This window comes from Notolepis coatsorum (genome assembly GCF_963971535.1).
Source record: "Notolepis coatsorum genome assembly, chromosome: 16".
NCBI classification, from domain to species: Eukaryota; Metazoa; Chordata; class Actinopteri; order Aulopiformes; family Paralepididae; genus Notolepis; species Notolepis coatsorum.
The window spans coordinates 948292-965868 of record NC_140180.1 but is presented as its reverse complement, the minus strand read 5'-3'; the positions used below and the strand labels follow the sequence as shown (position 1 = coordinate 965868).

Sequence of the window (17577 nt, the reverse complement as noted above, 5' to 3'; positions counted from 1 at the left end):
AATCTTAACTATATTCACAGGACATACTTGACTCCTATAAGACTGAAAAAAATGGGTCTTATACAAGACTCAATGCTCCTTATGTACAAATGGGGACTATTATGCACATGTACTGGGACTGCCCACCAGTTAAGATATTCTGGAAAGAGGTGACCCAGCAACTATCAAACCTCTTAAATTGGAATATACCTGTACACCCCTCTGTACTACTGCTGAATGATGTTTTTGAGTATGCAGTACATCCACAGCTAAAGAGATTGGTTTTATCGGTATCACAGTGGCTAAAAAGCTGATAGCATCACGATGGTTCCAACCGGAAAAAATGTGCCGAAAGGTCTGGATTATTACATATCTCGATGTGATCTATCAAGAAATATCTACAGCAAGAATTTTGGGTCTCAATGAATCCAAAATGACATTGTGGTTAGAAGTGGTGGAGAAAATACAAGCTAGCATATAATGGTAATGTCTGGTTAGGAGCGAGGGAAAATGGATGGATTATCCAATGGGGGGTCCGGAAGGGGGGGGGGTACGAGCTGGAGCATATGTGTGTAGGTTTTTAGATAACGGGTATTAGGGGTATATCCTATATAAGACAATTAACTAAAATGTGATTTCATTGGATGTGCACTGACAACTAATGCTTGTATATCTTATCGTGTGTTGTCATGTTTGTTTATGTGTTTGTTTAAAAAATAATAAAAAAATAAAATACAAAAAAATATCAAAAAGATAACTGAAATAAAAGACAGGGGGTGACATGGGTTCATCGGTCAATTCTATCTTTACATTGTTTATTTACATTTATTTTCTTGTTTCCCTTTCATTCTTCTGTGATGTCGTTCCTCTTCTTCCTATATTCCTCCCACTTTTCCCATTTTGACTAACTTCTCCTCTTGTAGCCGCAGCATATGTGTGATTCTCTCCATTTCCTGTATCCCCTCTATTATTTCTATCCATTTTTCCTTCCTCTGTGTTTCTACCCTGTACCACAGTTTAGTCAATACTTTCTTGGCTCTTCTCCCTGAATTTCTTTCTGTGTCAAGTTCCCTAGGTATAGTACTTGACCTGTCTGGGGTATTTCATATCCTACTATTTCATTTATTATCCCTCCTATCTCCTCCCAATAGTTTCTTATTTTCTGACATTCCCAGAATGTGTGTGTGGTTCGCTACTTCTTGTCCACATTTTCTCCAAATGGCTTTTGTGTTACCCTGTATTGCTGGTGTTATAAAGAATCTAATTATGTTTTTCCACCCAAACTTTGTTGTATCTTACATGTGTTATACCATTCCTCCTCTGTTATCTCTATTTCTAATTCTTTCTCCCACTTTTCTTTTATATACAAGGTTGTAATTTCCTTACTGTCCATTATTGCCTGATATAGTGCCGATATACAGTAACCCTCCCCTTCCTTCCTTCATATGATTTTACCATTATCTTAATCATCCCATTCTGTTCTTTGTCTCTGTCTTGTTTTATTTCTTTGTTATAGTAATCTCTAATCTGTAAATATCTAGTGGTCTCTATTCTCTAGTCCAACTCTTTCTTTAAATTTTTGTAGTCTGCATCTCCCCTCCTTCTATCATTGTACATATTGCTGTTATCCCCCCCCCCCCCCCCCCCCCCCCCCCGTTCCCATCTTTTGAACCCATGGTCATCTATCCCTGGTTTGAATTTGTTGTCGTGTGTTATCCATCTCAGTATCTTGGATTCTTTTTCTAGCTTGTATTTCTTTACTATTGTGTTCCATATGTTTATAGTGAATTTGGTAATTGGGTCTAGTAGTTGTTCCTGTCTTCTGAACAGCTCCCTATCTCCTATTAGTGCCTGCACTTTGAATCCCTCTCTTTTGGTTTCTATATCTTTCCATTTGGCTTCATAATTCACATTGCACCACCATGCTACTGTCCTAAGCTGTGCTGCATAGTAATAATCTTCTAAACTGGGTACTGCCATTCCTCCTTTCTCCTTTGGTAGTTGTAGTCACATATCTGATCCTTGGTCTTCCCCCCCCCCCAAATGAATCTTGATATCTGTCTATCCCATTCCCTGAATTGTTTTTGTGGTATTAACCTGTTAATCTGTAGACCGTTTTCGCCTAAAAGGTACATGCCTAAGTAAATGGAAGATTGCTCCACTTCTGCAAGGTCAATTTGCATGTTCTTGGTATCTAGGAACAATTAGGGACCTGGGGGTATGTATTTCCAGTGTCAGAAATATTGTGTCTGTTACTAGGCTGAGTAAATTGTAATGAATAAATTAATTATGATTAATTATGATTTATGATTTTGATGATGATGATCAAAAATGTATAGGGGGGCATGAGAAAATGCTCACTGAGCTCATTCACCACCTTATTGAGATCATGTGTACAAAAAATCTAAGCAAATGAACCGTGGGAAGATGATTAAACAGAAGGATTTGTAGATACAGTAATTAATGATAATCGACTTTAATTATAAATTCATATTTGACCTTGACCTTGACCTTATTATGGCCAAATCATACATCGATGGATAGGGAAAATGCTCCTCTTTCCAATGGCAGGGTTGAATCTGGATTTAGTCATTTCTTGCGTTTTTTACAATAATTAGCATTTTCAGATAAATTTGTATTTCCGATAAAACATATAAAACATTGGTAAAAATGAAAATATACAATTTGACTACTGTTTTTGATAGGGTTATGGTCTTTACTCTTGGCTACACATTTTTTTTTAAACATTGACCTCTTAACATCCAAGGGCCCACATGTAGATGATTCTTTGCCGACCTCTAGTGGCTCGGGTGTGCATTTCTTTTAATACAATATATAGATAGAATTAAAGCCGTATTTGTTGCCTGTCGATTGCCCTTTCAGGTGACAAAATCCGTTCAGCGGTTCTCGAGTTACATGCCGATATGTGAGGCGTGCCCCAAAGTACGCAAAAGTACACATTACCACCCCCGACTCCCGGGGCTCTAGCTCCGTCAATCATTTGGCGATCTCGAAAATCTTTGCACAGGGTTCAATGAGTGTGGCTTTCCAATGATACCCCATGATATGATAATTGGGGATCTAATACGGTCTATTGATCGATTTATGATAAAGAAAAGCAGGGTCCCCCTATAGGGGGACCTTAAGGCTTAACAGGTTAATATAGGTAAGGACTGAAATAGGTATAATAACCTTGGTAATGTGTTCATCTTAATGATTTCGATCCTTGAGCTGAAATCTAGGGGCATTACTGTCCATCTTTCTAGGTCTCTTGATTTTCTGATTAATCTGTGTATAGTTCGCCTCGTATAACCCCTCCACCCCTCTTGTAATGTTCACCCCTCGAACCTGTCCATGTCCCATTTAATTTTGTATTTTTCTTTTATCTCTATTGTTGGAGTGTAGTTCAGTGCTAAAGTCTGTGTCTTCGTCACGTTGAGTCTATACCCTGAGTAATATCCATATTCTGTCAGTAAATCCATCAGTATCGGAAAGCTTGTGTCTGGTTGTCTCATATATACTATCACGTCGTCTGCGAACAGTCCCAATTTATGTTCCGTTCCCCTTATCTCCACCCCTTTGATGTCTTTGGTCTGTCTAATTCAGGGGTGGGCAATTCACTTTTACAAGGGGCCACATGAGAATCCTGAACTGTGTTGGAGGGCCGAACCAATGATAACTTGAACTTAATTCTGCTCAATATTCATTATCTCCCATTGTAAAAATGTACCGCGGGACGGACAGTGGCCCGTGGGCCGTAATTGCCCAGGTCTGGTCTAATTAGTTGAGCCAGTGGTTCGATGAATACATCGAAGAGCGTCTGTGAAAGACAACAACCCTGTCTGGTAGCTCTCTCTAGTTTAATCCTGTCCGTCAGACTACCATTTACCTTAATCCTTGCCGTTGGTTCTCGATATAATGCCCTAATTGTTTTCATAGCGTTTTTGTCTAATCCAAATTTCTCCAATACTTTATATAGAAATATCCAGCTTACACTGTCGAATGCTTTTTCTGCATCTAGGCTAACTAATACTGCACTTCCTCCTTCCTTTTGTATCTCCTCTACTATCTGCACTGTCTTCCTTATGTTATCCTGTGTCTGTCTTCCTTTAATGAATCCGGTCTGGTCTTTGTCTATAATATCTGTCATAAATGTCTCAAATCTTTTGGATATTATTGATGTATACATCTTGTAATCTACATTAAGTATGGACACTGGTCTGAAACTGTTACATAGTTCTCTATCTTTCCCTTCTTTTGGAATTGTAGTAATTATGGCTTCTTTCCATGAAGGTGGCATTGTGCCTTCTTTCATCGTGTCTGAATGCTGCTTCTAAAATGGGGCTCAGTTCCTGTCTAAATGTTTTGTAGAATTCAGAGGGGAATCCGTCGCTACCCGGTGACTTACTGTTCTTTGCTTTACTGATCGCATTCCCCACTTCCTGTTCTGTAATCTCTGCATTTAATATTTCGTTTTGTTCCTTCCCTATTGATGGTAGATCTAATTTTTCTAAGAATGTCTCTATCTCCTCTTCTCCTGCCGCTATCGGTTGTGTGTATAGTTTCTTATAGTATTCTTCAAATGTCTTCTCTATTTCAGCTGGTTCTCTTAGTATCTTGTTTGTGTTCGTGTCCCTTATTGTGTGTATTGTGTTCAGTTTTTGTTGTGTCCTGATTTGTCTAGCTAAAAGTCTGGTCGCTCTTGGTTCTCCTTCATAGTATGTCTGTTTCATGTATCTAGCTTTCTTCTCTATTTCTGTCAGCAGCTCTTTGTTTATCTTTCCTCTAACGTCCTTTACCTCTCTAAGTGTCTTTTGGTTCTTTGAGTTTTGGTGTTCTTTCTCTAATTCTTTCAGTTTCTTTATCAAGTTCTGGTATGTCTCTATTCTGGCCTTCTTGAGTAATGCCGTCTTTGCTATAAATTTTACACATTACTACCTTTAGTGCATCCCACAAAATGTTTGGGTCTACCTCTCCATTATCATTTTCTTCTCTGTATCTAATTATGTCTCCTTTTACTTCGTTAACCAGACCTTTGTTATTTAATAGTCCTACGTTCAGTCTCCAAACTGTATTTCTCCGTCTACTTTTAAGGTTCACTGTCAGATATATTGCGCTATGGTCTGATATGTCCGTTACCCCTATCCTGCAGTCTTCTACCCTGTATCTGTCCCCTGTTGGCATGAGAAAATAGTCTATCCTTGAATATGTTGTGTGTGGATGTGAATAATGTGTGTATTCTCTGTCTAGTGTGTGCATTTCTCTCCATATATCCATGATTCCCAATTCTTCCATTTGTATATTCATATATTTGCTAATGTTTGTCCATTTCTTTGTGCTTGTCGTGTCTATGTCATAGTTCAGTACTACATTAAAATCACCTGTACAGATTAGGACCCCTTCCCCTTCCATCGCTATGATATCAAAGATTGTTTCAAATAGATACTTCTCACTTTCTGGTGGAGCATACATTCACTAGTGTTACCATTTGACCTTCCATTTCCCCCTTGACCATTACATACCTCCCCTCTTTATCCCTTATTTCCCTGATCATTTCAAACTTCACTGTGTTCTTAATTAGTATAGCTACTCCTCTTCTAAGGTTCTGTTTAAAAGAACTGTAAAACAAATGTTCATACCCGAATCTCTTCAGTTGTTCATGTTTTTGTGATATTAGATGTGTTTCTTGTAAGAAGATAACCTGCGCCTCTTCTTTCTTAACACTTCGAGTGCCAGCCAACGAGAAATCTCGTTTTTAATCGTTATCTTTTTTATTATCGGTTTATTCATTTTTCATCAATCTAGCCTCACGTTACCACTGGGGATCTGTCTGAGCTCGAACAGGGAAAATACAGCCCCTTATCGTCTCTCCGGATGGTACTGCACCCCATTGGATTGGACTGAATGAAACGCATGGGAAAAAAAGAGTCCGGATTCCACATTTGACTTGTCAGGCATGATCCAAGCCTATTGCAGTCATTGCCCACCATCAGAAGAGCGTGGAATATGTTTTTCGACCACCCAGCGTTGGATCAATAAACGCGATCGATATTTGGAATGGCGATCAGGAATTGGAATAATCTTTTTGGAGAACATTGATCTGAGGTAAGGAATCTATTTTACCAGTATTGGGATAATCAGAGCTGTTTTCACCTATATATCAACGTGTCCCATATGTGTGTGTGTGGCTGTGAGTGTGTGTAGCTGATCAGGAAATAAGATAATTGATTTTTCAGCCCGCTTCTATAGCGTGCATAAAGTACACATATACTATCGATAAGCTAGCGTTTATTTGAAAACAATTCATAAATAGGCCGAAAAATGACCGTGTTTTGTGTATTACAGTAAAGCGCGATTCCTGCAGAATCTTATTTTTTTCTGAACGTTTAAAAAAACAAGCGTTTTTCAAAATGGTATAAAACGGAAATGAACAGATTAAAAAAAAAAAAAAAAAATCCGTTTCGACAATGTTGACTGCAAACAAGTCATTGATAAGCGACGGTCGTATTAGACACATAGCCATAATTTAAGATATAGTTTATGTGTTCACAAATGTGAGCGCTCTGTCATTGAATAGAGCGTTGGCACTCAACAGGGTATATAGGACTGGCACGGAAAGTGTTCGTCATCACCTTACTCCTTTCGATCGGATTATTCATACCATTCACATTCAGCGACATCATTTTTATACCCTTAACTTGTGTCATATTTCTTTTCCAAATGTTCTCCCGTTCTACCCATGTCACATAAAATAATATTTGTGGTTGTAGCCACTGCTATCCCTGTCTGATTTACATACATATAACCATAATAAACATTAACATCAACATTAACATCTGGTACTTCCATGGTAGTAGAGGGTCTGAGTCGTATCCCTCTTTCCCCCGCTGGCGGGTGGGGAGTAGTGGCTCTCCTAGTGAGAGGGCTCCCCATAGTGGCTAAAAGATGCACACTATACATGTCCAACTTGTTCTGTGTGCGACCTCCGAGCTGCATTAGTCACTTTCATGTTCCCGTCTATATGTATTATGTGTCACGTGTAATCCTGTGGTTCTTTCATGTCCGTCTCAATATATCTCTTGAATCTCCATGTCCTTTTTTACAACTTTTGGTATAGTTATCTCGCATGTACTACCATCTTCTCATTGCACAAGTCATTTTTATGTTTACATTTACTTGTATTGTGTGTGTCACATGTATACCAGTCCAATGTGTATTGTACTTATCCTTCCTTGGATCACCGTGTCCCCTCTCGTCTCCTCTCTGCTCCCCTTCCCCGTGTTTTTTTGTCGTTCTTCTGAGTTGTTCTACTTTGAATCGGTTCAGATCTCCTTAACCTTCCCGTCCTCCTCTCCTCGTCCTCGTCCCTCGACCCTGGTTCATTTGCGCGCCTTCTCCAACCTCTGCATCAGCGTCGGTCTCTCTCCTTCTCCTCCCGGCACCTTCCATCCTCTCCGGTTCATGTCCCTCGTCGCTTCCCGCACGTCGTCGTACACCTTGATGCCTTCTTTCCAATGGACCTTCAGCGTGGTCATTGGTGATTGAAATCTGATTCCTTTCTCTTTCAAAGTATGTTTTATCTCAACATAGCTCCGACGTTTTACAGCCACCTCTGTTGAATAGTCCTGGTCGAAGGTTATCCTCTGCCCCTCCACCTCCATCTTTGTCTGCCAGGCTGCTCTGAGAATGTTTCCTTTGACTTCGAATTTGACTATAACTGCTCTCGTGGTCTGTTTATCTGTGGCTTCGGCGCCTGGGCCCTGTGTGCCCTTTGAATCTCTATCTTGGCGAGGTCTAATTCTTTTCGAATTAGGTTGTCTACATATTTGGTCATCGAGTCTCCTTCTATCCCTTCTCTCAGTCCCCATATTGATATATTATTTCTCCTTGACCTCCCCTCCAAGTCTGTTAGCTTTTCTCTCATCATGTTTTGTCGTTCGAGCGTCGCCATTAGAATTCCTTGTATTTCTGTATTCCATTCCTCCGTTCCAGCCGTCCTTTCTTCTAACATCTCTTGTTCCTGTAGTTTTCCATCAATTGTCTCGAGTCTCTTATTTATTTCTCCTCTGAGCTCGTCCTGACCCTTCTTTAATTCTTCGCTGAGTCTGTCGATATTGTTCCGGATGTTCTGCGTGTTAGCTTGGATGCTAGTCTGTATGCTAGCTTGTAGCTCCTCTACCCAAGTGGGCACCTCTGCTCTGTCGCCCTGCGTCATGCTAGCTTGAATTACCTCCTGCGTCACCTCCTCGTGTCGATAACTTTCCTCCGGTGTTTGTACTTCTTCTGGGGTTGCTTTTCTTTCGCTTTTTCTCGTGTTCATCCTTCCTTTTCTCTTATATCATTGAATTGTCACTTTTTATTTTGTTTTAGATATTTTAACTTCCTTTTTCGTTGTTCTTTGACCGGGAGCTCTTTACAATGGCCGTCTACCCGAACATCTCAAACCGGAAGTCCAAATTATATTTTTATCAGTCTATCGCACCTCAGAGATGTCAGTGGACATGTATGACAGGACAAAGGCCATATGTAATGGCCTTGGGATTGAGGAACATACTACCAGCCAAAGGAGGAAGCAGAAAAGGATGGACGAGTATGTAGTTGAGTCATCTTGTGGCACAAGCTCAGACCTCAGCTCAGGAGATCAGCTGAGACAGAGACTGTTCTATCCAGTCCTCGACAGAATGCTGCAAGAGCTTGAGAGCAGGTTCTCATGAGTTGGAGAACTTATGAGAGGCATACAGGCATGTTATCCAGCCTCAGACCAGTTTCTCTCAGTGGAATTGCTGCAACCCCTCGCCACACATTACAATATCCAACTACTGCCAGAGGAGATCAATGTTGCAACGTGTTTCCTGGCCAGGACAGGCAGAAATGCAGTCCCTACTATCCAAAGTGTCTTTTCCCTCCTGGATGATAATAATAATAATAATGCATTTTATTAGGGATGCACCGAAAATTCGGCTACCGAAAATTATCGGCCGAAAATGGTTAAAAAGGCTCTTTCGGATCCTCTCAGAACATGCCCGCACAACTCCATCTTTCTTTTTCAACCTCTCCAGCAGCTGTCCTCCTTGCATATCCGCTCTTCTCAGTACCTCCTCATTCTTGATCTTATCCTTCCATGTTATCTTCAGCATCTTCCTCAGTGTCCACATTTCAAAAGAGTCTATCATCCTCTTTGCCTCTTCATTCAGCGTCCATGCTTCTGCTCCGTATGAAAAGACTGACATAACATACGTTTCCAAAATCCTGGTCTTCGTTTTCCAACTTATGTTTCTTCTCAATAATTCTTTATGGTTCCAGAATGCGCCCTTTGCAATTCCGGTTCTTCTCTTAATGTCCATGTTAGCTCTTCCACCTTCACTGATCCAGCTTCCAAGGTACATGTACTCCTTCACTTGTTCAAGTTTTTCTCCATCCACCTGTATTTTACAAACAGTTCCTGGTGTTTTTTCAATGATCATTACTTTAGTTTTCTTTGTGTTTAGCGACATTCCATAGTTTTTGCATTCGACATTCAGCTTATTCATCATGTCCTGTAGATCTTCTTGACAGTTACAGACTATAGCGGTGTCATCCGCGTATCTTATATTGGTGATGTTCTCTTCGCCAAGTTTTACTCCTTTCCCTCCTCTCAGACCTTTTTTCATCAGTGATTCACTGTACATATTAAAGAGTACAGGGGACAAGATGCATCCTTGTCTTACACCCTTCTCCACCGGGAAGTCTCTTGATTTCTCCTTTCCTATTCTAACATTAGCCTTCTGCCTCCAGTATAAGTTGGCAATTATTCTTCGGTCAGAAACTGGTATTTTGAATTCTTCCATTGTTCTCATCAATGTTGTATGTTCAACTCTGTCGAAGGCCTTCGTGAAATCGATGAAGCAAATATACAGCTTCTTCTGCTGGTCTATCGATTTTTCACCAATGATTCTGAGTTGGCAGATTGCATCTCTTGTTCCTTTTCCTTTCCTGTGGTAAACCTCATATTTTTATATTAAGAGGTAATTATAGTTTACACTGTTTCTTTTTCTCATATAAGCTGTCAGGGGTCATCTGACCCCTTCCGGCGGGAATCAGTGATATTTTCTCCATGGCTGTGCTAGTGCTAGCTAACTTTAGTTAGATAGAGCTAGCACTATGGTTAGCACAAGGAGACCCAGTTAATAAAAAAAAAAAAAAATCGTTTTTCATTAAAAAAATTTTTTAAATGATTATTATTTTTTTTTACCGAATTTTCTTTATTTCTAGCAACGTCATTAGAAGCCGTCAGAGTGAATGGTGTAACTGGACGCTCTAGGTGGAGTACAAGCCACCGTCGTGCTTCCGGCTGTAGCCCCCGTTGGTGGAGGCGCTGTGATGGGACACTACTATCCCCCGGATGCTGTGAATGGAACACCGCTCTGGGTTGACCCACACGCGGAAATCGACCTCCTGCTTACCCTGTGGGGCCTTCTCTTCACGCTTCACCAGCATCCTACTGTGGTGCTCTGAGACGGTCTCTTTCTGATAGAGGGTCTGGCTCTTGGCACAGAGGACGTCTTTGCATTGGTCATAGGTGGAGTTCAGATGTAGGTCCAGACTGTCTTTAGGAGCCGCTTGACACATGACACTCCGTCGGGTGCTCGAACAAGTGGCCGTCGCGTGGAGGCGCCGCCACGGCTCCTCTTTTTGGGCGACGTTGGTTGGTTTATCGTACGCAGCTCTCTGTTGTGGCTTGGCCCCGGTGAAGGCGTACTCGTTCTCGGGTCTTATTACGGGGTACGGATCACGGCTTGACATGATGAGTGATGAGGAGGAGACCAAAATCTGTTCAGTACTGTCCAGCAGTGTGACAATATGCACAATGAGATCCTCTGAGGGAATTGTTGAATATAATAATGCACAAATGTTCTAGAATGTTTGATTATGACATCATCATACTGTGACATCACAAATGTTCTAGAATGTTCTATTATGACTAGGGCTGTCCGGTTTATCGCGTTAATTAGATTAATTGATTACACATCATCAAATTATCGCGTTATGAAAATTAACTCAAAATTAATTTAATTTAAAAAAATAAATGTATATAATTTTCTTTTGTATCTCATTCAATAGAATAGAAGAATAGAATAGAAAACTTTATTGCCATTTCAACCATGGTTGATTGGGATTTGTCTTGGTGCCACATACAGTACAGACATTATAAAAACATACAATAAAAAACACAAGAATACATGCAATACAATCCCCACAATAAAAGTTTTACACAAACAATTAAAAAGAAAAAATGCAACAGTACCTAAAATAAATTGCTCAGTGTTCCAGTTTAAAGTGCATATTGCCTTAAAGTGCCTGTCGGCTGGTGCTAGCCCTTGTGGTGCAAAGTGCCTGAACATTTGTACTTGAGTTCAGCCTCGGGGTATGTACTGTTTTTAAAACGGGATGTCCTGCACCTGAGACTTTGGAGTCTTCTGCCAGAGGGAAGGGGGTTAAAGAGGTCGTAAGCAGGGTGAGAAGGGTCCCTGATCACCTTTTCCCCTTTCCGCCTGATTTGTGTGGCATAAATGGAGGCCACAGAGGGGAGCTCACAGCCGATGATTTTTGACGCTGTGCGTACAGTTCTTTCTAGATGTCCCCCATCATGGACGGTGGTGTTTCCGTACCACACAGTCATACAGAAGGTGAGGACGCTCTCCACAGTGGCTCTGTAGAAGCTGAGCATCGCCTCCCTGGACACACCACACTGTTTAAGCTGGCGCAGGGAGTGGAGCCTCTGGTGGGCTTTGCTAATTATGAGGCTGGTGTTAACTTCCCATTTTAAATTATCACATATGGTGATGCCGAGGAATTTAAAACTGTCATTCCATAAGAATGTAGAATACACATTTACAGACTTTTCTTTTTAATATGTTCCATTTGCATGTTCTTGGTATCTGATTCTAGGGACATCTATGAATCTCAGGGAATGTATTCCCAGTGTCAGAAATACTGTGGGCTAGATCCACAAAGAATGGATTGCACGGTGCAAGTTGCACCCTTACTTACAATTCATTATGAATTGAAAATGGGGGACCCTGATGTAAACATGTAAGTCTTTCTCTGGTCTGCATCCCATTAACAATTGTGTGTATTGAGCCGTACTGTATTGTACCCATTCTGCAATCTGTTAATAACATTTTCATTCAATCAATCTGCGCTGTGATTGATTGAATGAAAATTTTATTTTGAGTAAATTGTAATGAACCAAATGAGAATATCAATAATATTTTTTTTATCTTTGACTGTGAATAACACCATGCTCAAATTGACCAGACCTGAAAAATCTAAGCAAATTAATAGATGGAAGATGACAGAAGGTTTTGTAGATACAGTACTGAATTCTACCATCCGGACACATGCAATTTGAAATATGATTATAGAATATAGAATATCAGGCATAAAATGGTTATGCGATTAAAATGTGATTAATTAGATGAATTAATTACAAATCCTGTAATTAATTAGATTCATTGTTTTAATCGCCTGACAGCACTAGTCTTTACATGAAAGTTGGGGGCTCCTCACAATATATATTATTCCACAGTTGTGTTATGGTGTGGTTTATGGTGTGGTTGTGTTATGGTTATGGTCTGGTTGTGGTGTGGTATGGTTGTTGAGACAGTTGTTGTGTGTCTCTCTCTGTGTCCTCTCTCTGTGTCTCTCTCTGTGTCTCTTTCTGTGTCTCTCTCTGTGTCTCTCTCTGTGTCCTCTCTCTGTGTCTCTCTCTCTGTGTCTCTCTCTCTGTGTCTCTCTCTCTGTGTCTCTGTCTCTCTGTGTCTCTCTCTCTGTGTCTCTCTCTCTGTGTCTCTCTCTCTGTGTCTCTGTCTCTCTGTGTCTCTCTCTCTGTGTCTCTCTCTCTGTGTCCTCTCTCTGTGTCTCTTTCTCTGTCTCTTTCTCTGTGTCTCTCTCTGTGTGTCTCTCTGTGTCCTCTCTCTCTGTGTCTCTCTCTGTGTCTCTCTCTCGCTGTGTCTCTCTGTGTCTCTCTCTGTGTCTCTCTGTGTCTCTCTCTCTGTCCTCTCTCTGTGTCTCTCTCTCTGTCCTCTCTCTGTCCTCTCTCTGTGTCTCTATCTCTGTGTCTCTCTCTGTGTCTCTCTCTGTGTCTCTCTCTCTGTGTTTCTCTCTGTGTCTCTCTCTCTGTGTCTCTCTCTCTCTGTGTCTCTCTCTGTGTCCTCTCTCTCTGTGTCTCTCTCTCTGTGTTTCTCTCTGTGTCTCTCTCTCTGTGTCTCTCTCTCTCTGTGTCCTCTCTCTCTCTGTGTCCTCTCTCTCTGTGTCTCTCTCTCTCTGTGTCTCTCTGTGTCCCTCTCTGTGTCTCTCTCTGTGTCTCTCTGTGTCTCTCTGTGTCCCTCTCTGTGTCTCTCTCTGTGTCTCTCTCTCTGTGTCTCTCTCTCTCTGTGTCTCTCTCTGTGTCTCTCTCTGTGTCTCTCTGTGTCTCTCTCTGTGTCTCTCTCTGTGTCTCTCTCTCTCTCTGTGTCCTCTCTCTCTGTGTCTCTCTCTCTCTGTGTCTCTCTGTGTCTCTCTGTGTCTCTCTGTGTCCCTCTCTGTGTCTCTCTCTGTGTCTCTCTCTGTGTCCTCTCTCTCCTCACCTGTCTCCTCTCTCTCTCTCTCTCTCTCTCTCCTCACCTGTCTCCTCTCTCTCTCCTCACCTGTCTCTCCTCTCTCTCTCTCTCTCTCTCTCTCCTCACCTGTCTCCTCTCTCTCTCTCTCTCTCCTCACCTGTCTCCTCTCTCTCTCTCTCCTCACCTGTCTCCTCTCTCTCTCTCCTCACCTCTCTCTCTCTCTCTCTCTCTCTCTCTCTCTCTCTCTCTCTCTCTCTCTCTCTCTCTCTCTCCTCACCTGTCTCCTCTCTCTCTCTCTCCTCACCTGTCTCCTCTCTCTCTCTCCTCTCTCTCTCTCTCTCCTCACCTGTCTCCTCTCTCTCTCTCTCCTCACCTGTCTCCTCTCTCTCTCTCTCTCTCTCTCTCTCTCTCTCTCTCTCTCTCTCTCTCTCTCTCTCCTCACCTGTCTCCTCTCTCTCTCTCTCTCTCTCTCTCTCTCTCTCTCTCTCCTCACCTGTCTCCTCTCTCTCTCTCTCTCCTCACCTGTCTCCTCTCTCTCTCTCTCCTCACCTCTCTCTCTCTCTCTCTCTCACCTGTCTCCTCTCTCTCTCTCTCCTCTCTCTCTCTCTATCTCTCTCCTCACCTGCCTCTCTCTCTCTCCTCACCTGTCTCCTCACCTCTCTCTCTCTCTCCTCTCTCTCTCTCTCTCTCTCTCTCTCCTCAGGTGTGTCCTCGGGGCCCCTCCCAGGAAGGCTGTGTGTCCCCCCCCTCCCCCTCCCCTCTCCTGGGGGGCCACTATGGGGCCCTGTGGTCTCTCCTGGAGCAGAGGGCCCAGCTGCTGTTTGTACACGAGTTCGCCAGGAGGGGGCGCTCTGCCGCAGGCTTCGTCTCCAGACTCCACACACTGCTGGATGACGGAGACCTGAGTTCGGTGAGTCTGGTTCCCCTGAGCCAAGAGCTGCGGGTCCATCTGAACCACTGGGCCGCTCTGTGCTCCAAGGCCCGGTCCGACTGCTACCTGAGACCGGTCCTGGCCCGGCGCACCGGCCTGCTGGCGGAGATGAGGCGCACCCTGGGCCTGCTGGCGCTCCAGGCGCTGGTTCTGATGGAGCGCTGCGTCTACGGCGCGCTGTCCGCCCTGGCGGCGGCGCAGACGACCCCGTTGGAGTCGGTACCGAGGGAGGCCCTGGAGGAGGTGCTGCTCGGCGTGGAGCTGTACAACCAAGCGGTGGAGGAACACAGAGCTCAGCGCGGCGCCGCTCGGTGGAGGACCGCGGTACTGCAGCGGGCGGATTGGCCCAGGCCGCCGACGGTCGGCCCGCTGAGCCACAGGGGGCGCCACCCGCAGGCCTTCTCGGCCAGGGAGCTGATGAGGGTCATCGCCGTACACCAGGGGGGCAGGGCCGCAGAGCAGCTGCACCACTGGGCCTCTCAACACCGCCTCCACCAGGGGGCGCACCTCCACCAGGGGGCCCACCTCCACCAGGGGCCCCACCTCCACCAGGGGCCCCACCTCCACCAGGGGGCCCACCTCCACCAGGGGGCCCACCTCCACCAGGGGGCCCCCCTCCACCAGGGGGCCCACCTCCACCAGGGGGCCCACCTCCACCAGGGGGCCCACCTCCACCAGGGGCCCCACCTCCACCAGGGGGCCCACCTCCACCAGGGGGCCCACCTCCACCAGGGGCCCCACCTCCACCAGGGGCCCCACCTCCACCAGGGGGCCCACCACTCGCGACACCGGGCCCAGGTGCACGGCGGGACCCACCAGCTGCACCAGGGGACCCACCAGCGCCACGAGGCCTCCTCCTCTCCCCCGGTCGGTGGGTCCGACGAACGGACCTGGGATCAGCTGGAGCAGGACTTCCTCCTCTCCCGTCCCCCTGACCCGCCGGGTTCTGTTGCGGACGGGCCCGCTCCTCTGACCCAGCCCGCCTCGGTCCAGCCCGTGCCCGCGCCAACGCCCCCCGACCCGGACCACCGAAGCAGGCCGGGCGTCTCTGGTGGTCAGTGCCAAACCCGCCTCGTACTACGGACCGACCCGTTCCAACAACCCGGTTCAGGATGTTCTGATCCAGTCGGGAGCCATTTGACGGGTCCTCCTCCTAGCCCGCTCCAAACCAGTCCAAAGTGCTCCGACCCGCTCCGTACCGGTCCGTCCTCGTCCTCCTCGCCCGCTCCTCTCCCTGGTTTCTGCCAACAGGACCAGCGCTCGTCGGTAGAACTCCTGCTCCAGGTTCTGGTCTCCTGCACCGACCTGCTGGCCCCCCTGGTCCCACACACACCCAGGACCCACAACCCGGTGGTACCGAACCTAACTGAACCACTGGTTCTGATGAGAAGTGACCGGGCTCGGGTCCAGGAACCGGACGCCTTAGAAGAACACCATCCAAGGTAGTTTTCTGGATCTCACACTTATTCAGAACTGACCAGTAGAACAGACGGCTGTATTCTCACACTTCAATAACTGACTGAACAGCTGTAATGATTATTTATATAATAATAATAATAATAATAATAATAATAATAATAATAATAATAATAATAATAATAATAATAATAATAATAATAATAATAATAATTAATATTAATAACTTTATTTGTATAGCACCTTTCATACAGGGGATTGCAGTTCAATTGATTGATTGATTGATTGAAACATTTATTAACAGATTGCAGAATGGGTACAATACAGTACGGCTCAATACACACAATTGTTAAGGGGATGCAGACCAGAGAAAGACTTTCGTCTTGTTTACATCAGGGTCCCCCTCAAAGTGCTTTACATCAGTAAGAAATAAGACCTAAAATCTGTGTAAAACAAGCAGCAAGAGCAAAGCATAAAGTGGGATAAAGTAATGCAGAACATGATGAAGGTCAGAGTATGCACCCAGCGGATAGTGGGGCGTAAAGATAAAAGTAAAAATAAGTAAAATAATAGCGAGGGTAAAATGAGCAGACATGTAAAATCACAGTTTTTCACATTAGGATCTAACATCCCAACAGGCCACCTAGTTTATGGTTTGATTCAGTTTTAGTAGAATGTGTGAAAGACATGAATGATGAAATGAGCACATAAAGTGCAGACATACTAAAAAGTCACAGTTTCTTTACAGTGCAATAAAATAGTTCTGGATTATTGTTACTGTGTACAGTTCAAAGTTGTCTTTACCTTCTGTTTGGTATCCACAGTTTAAAACCCGATGGTCTTGATCGATGCATAAATGTTAGAATTTCCTTATCGACCTACGTACGTAGCTAAAAGCGTTTAACCTGAGCGCGCTCCTCGTAACGTACGTGAGAACATACTGAGCAACTCGTCGGTATAAACGTTTTTTTTAGTCAGATTTTAGATTCAAATTTTAGATTAGATTAAAATGTATTGTCGTCATGCAGCACAAGTACAGTACAACCAGAAGAGGGTTGACATCCAACCAGAGTGCAAATATAACAGTAAAGTGCAACAGTAATATATACAATGTACAGGAGATTAAAGTGGGTATAAAATAGATATAGTAGTACTACTGAGTAATAGTGCTAATCGGATGTATGTACAGAGTTGTAGTATTAATATGTACTGTGATACAGGTATAAAGACACTATGGTAGTATTAATATGTACAGTGATACAGGTATAAAGACACTATGGTAGTATTAATATGTACAGTGATACAGGTATAAAGACACTATGGTAGTATTAATATGTACAGTGATACAGGTATAAAGACACTATGGTAGTATTAATATGTACAGTGATACAGGTATAAAGACACTACGGTAGTATTAATATGTACAGTGATACAGGTATAAAGACACTACGGTAGTATTAACATGTACAGTGATACAGGTATAAAGACACCATGGTAGTATTAATATGTACAGTGATACAGGTATAAAGACACTATGGTAGTATTAATATGTACAGTGATACAGGTATAAAGACACTACGGTAGTATTAACATGTACAGTGATACAGGTATAAAGACACCATGGTAGTATTAATATGTACAGTGATACAGCTATAAAGACACTATGGTAGT

General features: G+C 43.6%; 1 protein-coding gene across 1 annotated transcript; it reads right to left on the bottom strand.

Moving 5' to 3' along the window:
* Nucleotides 1-10275: 10275 nt before the first annotated feature.
* On the bottom strand, nt 10276-10761 carry LOC311242390 (protein CFAP276-like; the record flags this gene model as incomplete). Its single annotated transcript, XM_084331347.1, has 1 exon — nt 10276-10761. The coding sequence occupies one exon, from the start codon at nt 10759-10761 to the stop codon at nt 10276-10278; it is 486 nt and encodes a 161-aa protein (XP_084187473.1).
* Nucleotides 10762-17577: the final 6816 nt, after the last annotated feature.